The sequence below is a fragment of the Loxodonta africana genome, chromosome 16 (assembly GCF_030014295.1).
Source record: "Loxodonta africana isolate mLoxAfr1 chromosome 16, mLoxAfr1.hap2, whole genome shotgun sequence".
Taxonomy (NCBI): domain Eukaryota; kingdom Metazoa; phylum Chordata; class Mammalia; order Proboscidea; family Elephantidae; genus Loxodonta; species Loxodonta africana.
In genome coordinates, this window is record NC_087357.1 from 6,013,813 (window position 1) to 6,026,312 (window position 12,500).

The 12,500-nt window shown below is 50.5% G+C and overlaps 1 protein-coding gene across 12 annotated transcripts in view; it reads left to right on the forward strand.

Moving 5' to 3' along the window:
- EBF3 (EBF transcription factor 3) overlaps window positions 1-12,500 on the forward strand; it is a 136,278-nt gene that overhangs the window by 104,067 nt on the left and 19,711 nt on the right. For all 12 annotated transcript variants that reach the window (XM_064269169.1, XM_064269170.1, XM_064269176.1 and 9 more), the window contains one exon: window positions 114-240. In XM_064269169.1, the coding sequence (XP_064125239.1) occupies window positions 114-240 (127 nt within the window). The remainder of the gene's footprint in view (window positions 1-113; window positions 241-12,500) is intronic.

Genomic DNA, 12,500 nt, shown 5'->3' on the forward strand with positions numbered 1-12,500 from the left:
TTCCAAGACGATGGTCCAATTTGTGCTCATTTTGGTAATTATATCCAACCGGCAAGGGTCCACCTCTCACAGCCAGCACCACTGAGCGCCCGTTCCCTGTGTGGTTTTTGTAGCTGATCACGCCCCACGCCATCCGCGTCCAGACCCCACCGCGACACATTCCCGGAGTTGTCGAGGTCACCCTGTCCTACAAATCCAAGCAGTTCTGCAAAGGTGCTCCTGGGAGGTTCGTGTACACTGGTGAGTCTGCATTTCCAACTTGGTGCTGATGTGGTCGGTACCCCTTCCCCACAAGATGCTCTATCTGTGGTTCCTGGTGCCACACAGGAGGGTGCGGGCTTCCCTAGGAAGGATGGGAGAGGCACCTGTGGCCCGCTGTTGGGTTTAGCCACGCGAAGGGTCTCTGGGCCCTGGTCTGAGACTGCAGCCTCCAGCAGCATGCGATTGTGGGTACATCCTCTCCTGTCTGCGGACCTGTACCTGTAAGGCAAGGTGGTGGTGAACCCTCACCTGCTCACGGGGTGGGGGCGGGGGGGTGGGGTTGTCCGTAACCACAATCACAGAGTAGGGGGCTTGCATGCGCCACCCCTCACCCCTGCAGCAGCCCTGTGAGGCCACTGGGATCCAGTTGCAGAAACTGAGGCCCAGAGAGGTCAGTTCAGGTGCTCAGGGTCACGCCCCGAGTCAGCGAGAGGCCCTGTATAAAGCCAGTTCTCGCGCACCAAACCTGGGGTCTTAGCCCCACACAGCCCTGCTCCTTTAAAGACCGCCCAGGCTCCTGGGGGATCTGTACTCTGGAATGCTCTCGGGCCTCTTGATACTGTTCACAAATGGGAGTGGGTGCCCTCGAAGCTCACGTTTGCTGTCTGAGAGCTGTGCTGCACTTTGCTTTGCCCGCAGGAGGGTGAATTAGCACTCTTTGCCTGGGGTTGCTACTGAGAAGTGCTGTGAATAAACCTCAATTTCGGGCGTGTTTGCATTTTGATGTCTAGTCGTAGCCAACTCTGAAAGCCGCACTATTTGAGAGGTGTTTTTAATGATGGACAACACCATGAGGTTGAGAGGGACACATGCTGGTTCTTGTGTGTTTGTAGTCTTAAACGCTGTGCAATGCCTGCTGCCTTAGGTCCTGGGGTGGCCACCAGGTGAGCATAGGACCCTGGGTTGGGGGCAGTGGCTTCAGCCTTGCTCTACACCCCCCAAGGGGGCAGCCTGGCAAGTCTGACTCTCCTTGGGCTGCGGTCCCTTCCTCCATGGCTCATCGGGCCCCTTGCACTGTGAGCTTCCAGGAGGTAGTGGGTTACTCGCCATGCCCCCTTCTAGAAAGGACTGAACAAATGAGGAACGTAAAATGGGAGGTCTCCCATGACCTACTTTTCAACAGGCCCAGTATTACCCAGGGTGTGCCTAGACAGGGGCCCTCCTGAAAGCCGGGCCACTGCTCCCAGACACCCAGACCCACCTATGCTGGGCCACCAGGGCCACCTCAGCTCCTCTATGGGTGGAGGGCATGGGGCAATGCCCAGTACCCTCTGCAGGGTCAAGGCCACCCTAGGGGCCCGTGTTCTTCATGGGACCAGCACACACTCCAGGAGCTGGACCTGTGGATGGCCAAGTGGGAAGTGGGCAGAGCAAAGAGCTGATGGGGTGCCCCACCACTTTGGGGTCAGGGTGCTTGTGGTCTCCTAGTAAGACCAGAAGTTGAGAGAGGCCTGATCCTCCGTTTTCCGAGGCCCCAGTACACTAAGAAAGGAAGACACAGCAAAACAGAGTTATACAAATTGGGGTGTGTTTTAAATGTGTAAACGGTTACTAGGAGCCCTGGTGGCACAGTGGTTAAGTGCTCACCTGCTAACCAAAAGGTCCGTGGTTTGAACCCACAAACTGCTCCATGGGAGAAGGATGTGGCAATCTGTTTCTGTAAAGATTTATAGCCTTGGAAACTCTATGGGGCAGTTCTACTCTGTCCTATAGGGTTATTACGTGTGGAAGTCACCTTGACCGTAATGGGTTTTTTGTTTAAGCAGTTAGTGATCGGCTGCTAACTGAAAGGTTGTCAGTTTGAACCCACCCAGCAGCTCAGAGGAAGAACTGCTTGCATAAAGATTACACCCAAGAAAACCCAATGCGGCAGCTCTACTCTGTCACATGGGGTTTCCATGAGTCAGAATTAGCTCGATGGCAACGGGTTTGGTGTTTTGGTCTATGTACATCAACAAATGAGTGCTTCTGCCCTGTGCAAGACTACAACTGCTGTGGGTACCAGGCCGTTTGGAGATGTCAGAGGCCCAAATCTGCCCTTTGAGCTGAGCATCTTTGCTGCAGGGTCCATTTTCAGGGATGGACCGCAACCAGGCCAGGTCCAGATGGACCATTCCTCTCCATGGTGCTGGTTGCCATGGGGCAGACACAGCTCTGGGTTTCAGGCTATTGAGGCAGCGTGGTGGCTGGAAGGACCCAGGGCCTAAGTCAGAGCAAGCTCGGGGTAGGTGTGTGACCTGGGCCTGGTGCTTCCCAACCCTCTGAGTCTCAGCTTTCTCATCTGCCCCATCTAGAGGGGGTTTGGTGAAGACAAGGGAGAATTTATGTGGAGTGCCTGACATGTGGCACCTATGGCAAAAAGTCTGTTGTTTGCTGCTGTCAAGTTGGCCCGAATCACGGTGATCCCATGCACAACAGGATAAGACCGTTAGGATCCATAGGGTTTTCACTGGCTGATTTCTGGAAGTAGATCACGAAGCCTTTCTTCCTAGTCCCTCTTAGTCTGGAAGCTCTGCTGAAACCTGTTCAGCATCATGACAACATGCAAGCCTCCATTGGCTGACTGGTGGTCGCTTTGAAGGAGGAGTCCCTGGGTGACATAAACAGTGACTGTGCTTGGCTGCTAAAGAGAAGGTTGGAGGTTTGAGTGCACCCAGAAGAAAGGCCTAGCGATCTGCTTGTGAAAAATCAGCCATTGAAAACTCTCTGAAGCACAGTTCTACCCTGACACACATGGGGTCCCCAGGAGTTGGAATCCACTTGGTGGCAACCGCAGAAAGGCTTAACTCTGTTGGGGTCCGTGGGAATCGCGCCCAAGTCCTGAGCTCCTTACAGGAAAGAAGGCTCACTGTCTGCTCTGGAGCCTGTGTTGACATGCATAGGCAGCAGGCCCGTGTCAGGTGGGGCCTCCCTGTGTGGCTCACGTGTCCACAGCCTGTGGCTCCTGGTGCAAGCATGTGTCCCTGCAAGAGGAGGCTTCTCGACACAGAAACTGTGCGCAGGTCTCGCGTTATCGAGCCAGGCTCTGCCCCAGCCCTTGGCTGAATTCTCCGTGGATGCCTTCTGCGGTGGGTCTTTTGCTAAATTCGGATCTTTGCACGTGTGAGCTTTTGGGGGACGGGAGGGTTGGCATGGCTGTTGTTCTGAGCAGCAGTTTTCTCTTTTTAGAGACGTATAACAGCAGAAAGCCCCGCCCTCTGCCTTCCTTCCTCTGCCCTCTGACTGTGGAGGATTCTGGCCCAGCCTGGGGGCCCCCGGTTTGTGGGAGGGGCCAGTGGGAGGGGCCAGTGGGAGGGGCCAGGCACCACATGGCCCTGCGATCTGCCGCCCTCCCACGCACAGCCTGGCCCAGGCCCTGCTCTCTGTCCATGGAGGGCAGCACAGCCATCAGCCCCTGGTCCCCAGGCCTCTGCCGGAGAAAAAAAGAAGTAGCTTATTCCTGAGTGACTTCCAGGCCCACCTGGCTTGTCCAAACCCATGGCTGCGGTGTCCCCACTGAGGACTGGGCTGCTTGGCCCCCAGCTTGGGTCTTGGCTGCCCACGGCTTTGGGGACTGCCCCCGTCAGGAGGTGCCCACGTCCTGGCCTTCTCAATGCCGCTATTCAGCAAGCTCTGACCGCAGCCCCGCCCCCCTACTCATTACCGGGAATATACATTTCAAACACTGTAAGGTATCCGGCTCTCCGCTGGCAGGGAGCAGAGGAAAGGTGAGGTCATAACCTGTCTGACCTGGAAGCTCGTGTCTGATTTGCATGGCCCTGGAATTGATGCGGACAATGAGATAATCACTGCTGAAAGCCGAGCCGGCCCCCTGCGTGTCCCAGCACCAAGGGCAGCCCCGCGGGGAGGGAGGCCAGTCCCCTGGGCGTCTGCTTCCCATCAGTGTCCCCCAGGCCCGGAGGCTGCTGGGACACCCTCACAGTTAGCCTTCCCGGTGTGAGGGCGGCGGAGGGGCCGCCAGGCAGTGGAATAATGAACCTCCTGGCAGAGGAGGGGGCCGCCCCAGCCCCTCTGCCGCCAGCCAGCCCACCGGGCGCTGGGGCGACTTTGCAAAGGGCTGCAATGATCTGTTTACAGTGATCTGAAAAATACCAGGTTTTTCAGGCCCAGACCCCATTCTTCAACCCGGAATGGGCAGGGAAGGCAGGCCAGGCCCCATCCATCCAGGCCTTTTTGCGGCTGCTTCCAACTACTACAAAGATACAATTACCTTGGGAGACAGTGGCAGGCAGCTCAGTTGATTAGCACGGTGAATTAAAAGAATGAGTCACAAATGACATGTCCGGCGCTTCCATACCAGTCCTTTGTATTCCCAATGTAGCTCACCCCTGTTGTAAGAAGGTCAGAAATTAGAGAGAGAGAACAATTTTCAAGCAGCTAGCACTTAGGAGCAGAATTAACAGTCACTCTGTATGTAATTGCCAGTTAATAGTAAATTGCCTTCTAGACTGTAAAATGCAATATAAACTGGTGGGCACCTAAAATTAAATTAATGAGATATTTGCTGCATTTAAAAGTGAATAGTGCAAATTAATAACGGAGTGCAATGCTGGTTTTAATATTTGTCTAATAGTGTATCGTTTGCTTGTTTAATAATAATTAAAACCAGCCCCCAATGTCCTACCTGAGAACCTCAGGGTTGAGGTGAACTGAGCAACTCCATGTTTATAATTCCACCAGTAGAAACACATCAGATTGTTAAGAGTAATAAAAGAAATCATTTTTTAATTAGAATATAGGTATTACAGTGTGATTTGATTAAGACAAATTGGGATTTGTATGCTTCTAATTGAAATTATGTTACAGCGAAGACGACTTTTACAGACACGTTTGCGAGGGTGAAACAGTATTCCACCAACACACGGGTTACTGTTTTCTTAAAATGTCCATTTTGCTTAATGGTTTCCTATTAAACAACAGCATCCAGGCTGCTTAACAGCAGCTTCCCTTCCTACCCAGTTCCAGGAAACCCCACAGCCTAACTCGAGGGGAGCATTTAAAGGTGACCTCTTTCCCCTGAATGTTTGGTCGACCCACCCTCATTTTAGAGATTTCTTTTGCTAATTAAAGAAATTATCGCAAATTACCGGGAGTCAACATGTCGTCTTCGACAGACTGAACCTAGTCACTAAACAAGATATTGGCAGTCGATAATAAACACGTCCGGCGAGGACCCCAGAGTGCTCAACCGCTGAAGGCGTGGAACCATTCCCAGGCCTGCAGTGCATTTACGAGACGGGACATAAAAATGATTATTTTCTGCACAAAGACGTGCATTCAATTTCAGGCTTATGAAATCATTACTCAACCAGTAATTGCTAACAGTTTGTGTTCTTTCTGATACAGTATTTATGTTGCCCTTTTTTTTCCCTTAAATCAGATTGTGCCTGAAAGCTGACGACACATCAGGGGTGGTGGCCCCGTGTCTTTGGGTGCCATCCTGGCACCCGTAGCCTGAGCGTTTCCTCTCTGGGTCTGCCACGTCCCTTGGAGGGCTTCCACCGCGAACCCTCAGTCACTGCACTCTGCAAGGCGCTCCTGTTTCTGGAGTGTTTTAAAGATCTTTTGTGTGCGTTCAAATGCGGTGCTGTCAACAGCACTGTGACACACTGTGGGGTCGATAGCGCCCTTCGACCACAGCCAGCACCAACGAGCTGTCTCCCAGGCCGGTGCTCTTCAGACAAATTACTTGTATCCACAGAGCAAATGGTTCTTAATTGCCTCCCACAAATCATACTATTTTTACTATGCTAAACTCAATGCTAATGCCTTCCTTAAATGTAAACCACCCGATTATTTCCATTATAAATTTTTAACCACCAGAGTGGACACGGTGCAGAGACTGGCACTCTAATCACGGGCGCTGTAGTTGGGGGGACACTTTCGGCCAGTCCAGCCTGTTGCTTCTGGGCGCTGCCATCTGCCCGTCCAGGCCGGGCGCTCAGTTGTAGACTGTCCACTCCCCTCTGCCCTTGGGCACTCCTGTGGCCATAGTGGTTTTCCCTGGTCCCAGTTTGCCAGTTCAAGGCTGTCCCCCGAAGTCAGTGTGTCGTCATTGTCTCCAGCCATCCCCTGGAAGGCCGACACCTTTGCTTTTAGAGCATGTTCGTTCTACCAAAGAATAGCTCGGGGGCCTGTGCTTTCAACTCCAGCCAGCTCTAGACGAGTCGAGAATTAGACGCTGGGAGATTATTCAGATAATGTATCTGGAGTGATACCATTTCTCCTCCAACCCAACCCCACTTGTTTAACTCCTGTCGTTTGTTTGTTACTGTTTGTTGTTAACTGCCACTGAGTCGGCCCTGACTCTCGGCGACCTATGTATAACAGAGCAAAACGTTGCCTGACCCTGCACCATCTTCACCACGGTTGGTATGTTTGAGCCCATCGTTGCGGCTGTTGCGTCAACCCATCTTATTAAGCGTTTCCCTCGTTTTCGCTAACCCACTACTTTACAAAGTAGCGACTGTTATTCCTTAATGATGTGGCCAAAGTGAGCTAAAAGTAAGTCTTGCCATCCTTGATTCTTCCCCTTGGGTAGAGTGGTGCAGATACCTGCCTCTTTCACTTCACCTGGGAGTGGAGATGACTGGCCATCTTTGGGATCATTTGCAGGATCCTTGCTGCCCCTTGGGGAGACCCCCAGAGGAAGGGAGGGTGCTCACACTGTCCCAGCTCCCTGCTGGTGACAACATTAAGCCAGATAACGATCAGTTAATCTGCCCGCATGCTGAGTGTTGGTTGGAAGGGCAGCTCCAATGAGGTGCCTTTTTACAGAGTGGCACCTCGAGGGCTCCGGGTCATTGCTGTTCCTGCTCCTTCCTGTCTCAGAGGAGGCAAGGAGAATGAGACACACCGTTTGTGCTATTGCACAAGTAGACTATTTGTCCTAATCAGTGACACCCATTTACTGGAATTGCTTAAAATGAACTATACCTCATACAGAAATCGCACATTTAGAGAGTTCCATTCATCATCTGAAAATTGAGGGCCAGTAAACTTTTCTGTTCCTCCAGTGGGATCACAGGCATGCATCAAAATGTTAAAAATGATTGGTGAGAAGGAACTGTCACCCATTTATCAAGGAAAAGAACATTATTTGCTAATTTCCCGACCAGGCTGGTGACAGGGTGCTTCGTCTTTAGACCCGCGGTGACCAGCGTGGCCTTTTTGTTATTAGTACAAGTCAAGCGCTTTTGGGCTGTTGCTAACAAGACACATTTGTCTGTCATCAGAGAGGGCTTTATTTTTTCTCCAAGTGGCGGTGACCAAAGCCTGCCCCCCGCATCCCGATTGGCTGCGTTCTTGGGTCTGCTCGGACCCAGGAGAAGGCTGGGCTGATAAATCACAAAGTTTCTGTGCTAAGATGATGGCACCGACCCTGCAGCACCAAGCCTGACAAAACGGAGCAGTGAGGGGACAGCCATCCATCTTCCCGAAAGGACAAAAAGGTCATCTGGGTTTCACTTAATAACGGTTGCCGGGTGGGCGCCAGAGGCTGTCCTGGCCTCCTTCGGCTAAGCCCCCAGCATAGGCAGGGTCCCGCGCACCACTTGCCACCTCTGCGGCAGCCGGAAGGAGGAGAATCAGAGGAATAGGAAAGCTCCAAATTTGGGATTTTTATTTTGAGTTTCTGATTGACAACAATGCCAAATCACACACTTGAAAACAACTTGGAGGGGTACAGAGAGGCGGTGTGGGGTTGGGGGGGGCTGTTGAAATGGACTAATGAGACAACCCAGGTGCCCCTCCACAGATGAATGGGTAAACAAAATGCAGTCCGTCCATACAATGGAATATTACTCAGCCATGAAGAGGAACGAAGTCCTGATACATACTGTGGGATAGATGAATCTTGGGAACGTGATGCTGAGTGAAAGAGGCTGGACACAAAAGGGCAAATACTGTATGACCTGCTGATTTGAAAGGTCTAGAATAGGCAAATGCACAGAGACGGAAAGGAGAGTAGAGGCGCCTGGGGGCTGGCAGGAGGGGGAGTAGGGAGTTATTGCTTAATGGGTTCTGAGTTTCTGTTGTTGGGGTGACAGTTGCACACCATGTGACTGTAATTTATGCCACTGAATGGAACTTAAAAATGGTTAAAATAGCAAATTTTTCGTTGTATTAGATATATATATATGTACATATATATATACATATATATGTATACATACCATTACCCACTGCCTTCGAGTTGATTTTGACTTGTAGTGACCCTATAGGACAGAGTAGAACTGCCCCTTAGATTTCCAAGGAACGGCTGGTGGATTCAAACTGCTGACCTTTTGGCTAGCAGCCATAGTTCTTAACCACCAGGGCTCCATATATACATAGATATACATATATATCTACCACGATAACATTTTTAAAAAATGAGCTTACAGTAATTTAAAAGTCAACAAAATGAATGTAGTCAAATAAAGTTCAGGCTAAAGCAGGGATCATAACGTGTAAAAATAAAATGACACAAACCACCCCAGCAAGAGCCCCAACAGGCTAGACGGTGAAGACCCAGGGAAACATCTCTGCAGAACTTTCCACGGCAGGGCGTGGCTCTTACGATGCCAAACAGGAGCTGGACTAGACCACGGTGTGGTCGCAGAGCAGTACAGCAAACCCAGCATGACTGCTTTTTTTTCTTTCTGGCTCACAGCAGCCACGGGTGCCAGACCTCCTCCCACCAAATCCATTTGGCCGGACATATGGCCAAATGCTGACAGCCAAGGCTGGAAATTGGTAACGAGAGCGTTTTGCCCTGGCGTGGACCATGCGAGCCGGCACGATGTGACCGCTTTCCTTCTAAACCTTAATTTGTGGAGGTTTCTGGACCTGTCCAACACACAAGCTCTAGGCTGGGGCTTGGAGCACATAAGCATAGACCGAGAAAAAGTATATAATTTGTAATTATAGTATATGATTGTAAACACAATTATAATTTTCATCAGTTGGGCCTTTAAAAAAAATAGTAGCCTTTTTTTAGGGAAGCTTAAGTTTACAGAAAAATCATACAAAAATTATAGAGAGTTCCATAACCCTCTCTCTCCCCCTACACACTTTTCTGTTGTTATTAACACCTTGCATTCGTGCGGTACATTTGTTACGATGGATGAGCCTGCATACTTTCTTATTAACTAAAGTCTGCAGCTTATATCAGGTTTCACACTTTGCATTGGACAGTCCTGTGGGTTTTGACAAATACATAATGCCGTGTGTCATCATTGTTACAGTATCATACAGAATAGTTTCGCTGCCCTAAAAATACCCTGTGCTCCATCTAGCCAACCCTCCCCTTGCCCCCAAGCCCAGGCCGACCACTCATCTTTCCACTGCCTTGACGGTTTTCCTGGTTATAGAAGGCCTTATAGCTGGCATCATATAGTCTGGAGCCCTTTCAGACTGGCTTCTTTGACTGAGCAGCGTGCAGCTGGGCCTTTCTTAGCACTTGCAGAAAATGTAGAATGAGTAACATCTTTCTTCCCTTGAAATGGTGTCTAAATGAAACAACAACAGCAACAAGACGGAAGGCCATTAGCTGGGACGTGGGCTGTGGGCTGCACCAAAAGTGGAGAAGTTCGAAGGCTCTTAATGAGTGTATGGAGTGACTCGGTTTCACAGGGGACTGGAGGACATGTGGCACACATGCTCTGTAAGACTCATTACAGAGTGTGTTAAATTTTAAATACAGAAACTCCCATTGAGACAGTAGACCACTGCACATTTTGGGAAGCGTTGGCGTACGTCACCTTCCGAGGAAAATTTCTTAAAGGTGCAGCATCATGGGGGCTCACATTCCTTCTCCTCCCTTCTAGGCGCCGCCTTTTCCTCCTGTGGCATACCCCCTTTCTACCTCTTCCCTGTGTGAAAAGGCTGTTACCTGATTAAGTGAGGCCTGGGCTGTCCCCTGGACCCTCACCCACTCCAGGTGTTCGATGGCCCTCAAGGAAGCACAAAGTCAAGAAGCCCAGGTTGTTGGATTTCAGGTCCTCTGCCAAATTCCTTCTCCTTTTCATCTGCTTTTATTTTCCAAGGAGAAGGCTCTGGCCTGGAATCTCCCTTCCGGCCTTTTATTACACAGGCCCCACTTGTCTCAGCCCCAGAATGGAGTGGGCTGGGGGCTTGGGACCACTCTTCCCTCTACCCCCTGAACCTGTGCACTCAAGGTGGGGCATGAATGGCTAGGGCATGGTGATCACCTTTGCCCTTGATTTTGAAGACCAGTTTGGTGTTTTTCCTAATCAGCATGTTCCCATCCAGACGCATCCCATGAGAGCTTTGAGGCCTGTTGGCAATGGGCCCCTGAACAGCCCGCCACCGAGGGTTTCTTGGCGTTTTTACAATTGTGGAACCTTCATGCTAGGGTAGGGGGTTGGGCATAGATGACTGCTGTATGACCCCTCAACCCCAGGTCACGGTGTAGCCCAAACTAAAGATAGCAAGTATGTCTTGTCATTGGCGAAAATGGTACTTGTTCAGAAGTTAGCCGAGCTTCGATACCATAAACAAGGTGAATGTGTCTCTACCAGACCCTCTGTGAGGTGTTGGGGCTACAGCCTAACTGGGCTCCCTGCCCTCGTGAAGCATACGTGCTGCCTTTTCATCTAGATCCAAGGACAGGGCTTGGCCTCTGCCTGGTCTTGGGGTGGCGCCATGTTGGTGCACACCTGCCATGTGCCCAGTTCTGCATCCACCTCTTGGGTTGCAAGTCCCTCTTCCTTGCTACCCCCAATTCTGTGACCATCTGGGAATGATCTTCAAAGCAAGTGGTGGTGTCTAAGAGTGAGATGTCAAAGCTTAGTCAACATGATCTTCAGTGTTGAGGATTTTCCTGTTGTGTGCCTGGGGCAGGTACTCAGCTGGGTGCTGCGGGCAATTCAGAGAAGGAGGGACACTGTAGGCACTATGGTTGGGGTGATGGGTGAGTGACGCACCCTCGTCTATTCAGTTATGGGTTCCTTGTCAGGGGAGGAATACCTGCCATCCTGGAATCCTGATAGCTCTCAGCAAAAGTCTGATGCTCAAACCAGTTACATCCAGTAGGCTCTAAGTCTTGTGGAATGAAACAAGATATAAAAATGGAATTAGTGAAATGATCACAGCATACCAAAAAGGGTGTGAGGCCCCATGGGATTTGATAGGAGTGAGAGCCCCTGGTGGGGTGGTATTAGGGCTGGCATCCCTGCACCTCGGGGTGCTCATCAGCGGGGTTGATGATTTCCAGGCAGAAGGAACTTGGGGAAGTTGGAGGGAGCAGGCTGGGGCTGCGGCCGTGATGGGGCTGAGCAGGACAGAAGGCTAGAAAGGGAGATTGGACGAGGACATTGTAGTCTTCTGGTTACTGTACAGCTGGGATTTGGGGGCTGCTTGTGTGGAAATGGAATCATGATGGCGTAGTGGTTAAGCGCTGTGGCTGCTAGCCAAAAGGTCAGCAGTTTGAATTCACCAGTCGCTTCCTGAGAACTCTATAGGGCAGTTCTGCTCTGTCCTGTAGGGTCACTATGAGTCGGAATCGACGGCAACGGGGTTTTTTTTTTGTGTGGAAACAAGGCTGTTTACCAGTAACCAGTCGCTGTCGAGTCGACCCTGACTCATGGCAGCCCCGTGTGTGTCCGAGTAGAACTTGGGGTTTTTAGTGGCTGAGTTTCCAGAAGCGGATCGCCAGGCCTTTCTTCTGAGGTCTCTGGGTGGCCTCAAGTTTCCCACCTTTCAATCAGCAGCCAAGCAGGTTAACCATTTGTATCACCCAGGGCCATAAAGGGCCACTACAAGTCGGAATCGACTTGACGGCAATGGGTTTGGTTTGGTTTGGTTTGGGGCCATAATCCAGAATCTCATGTCCTAGGGACTGTGATTTTGGGGGATGTCAGTATTTAAATTAATCTTCGCGATGTACTTAAGAGGCCTTGCTTAGAACGTTCACTTTATTCTTTATTCAGCCTGATAAACCAGGAGTTTAAAAAATGCCTTCATGGAGCTTCAGAAGGGCAGTCAAGTTGGGAAACTGAGTTATGCTCCCTAAATGGGCCTTCTCCCTCCCCCCAGTTTGGTTCTTATTTCATCCACGTGGCAGTTACTCCAGTGTGAGTCTTCATTCTTTTACAAAAGTACTAGAAGGGTTTTATTGCCAGATAACATTCAGACCTTGGAAAGTGTTTCCATCAGCGTAGGTGTAGCTGACACATACATCCTAATTCAGATTAGAAATGTTACATTCGCTTGAAAAAATTTTTATTCAGATATAT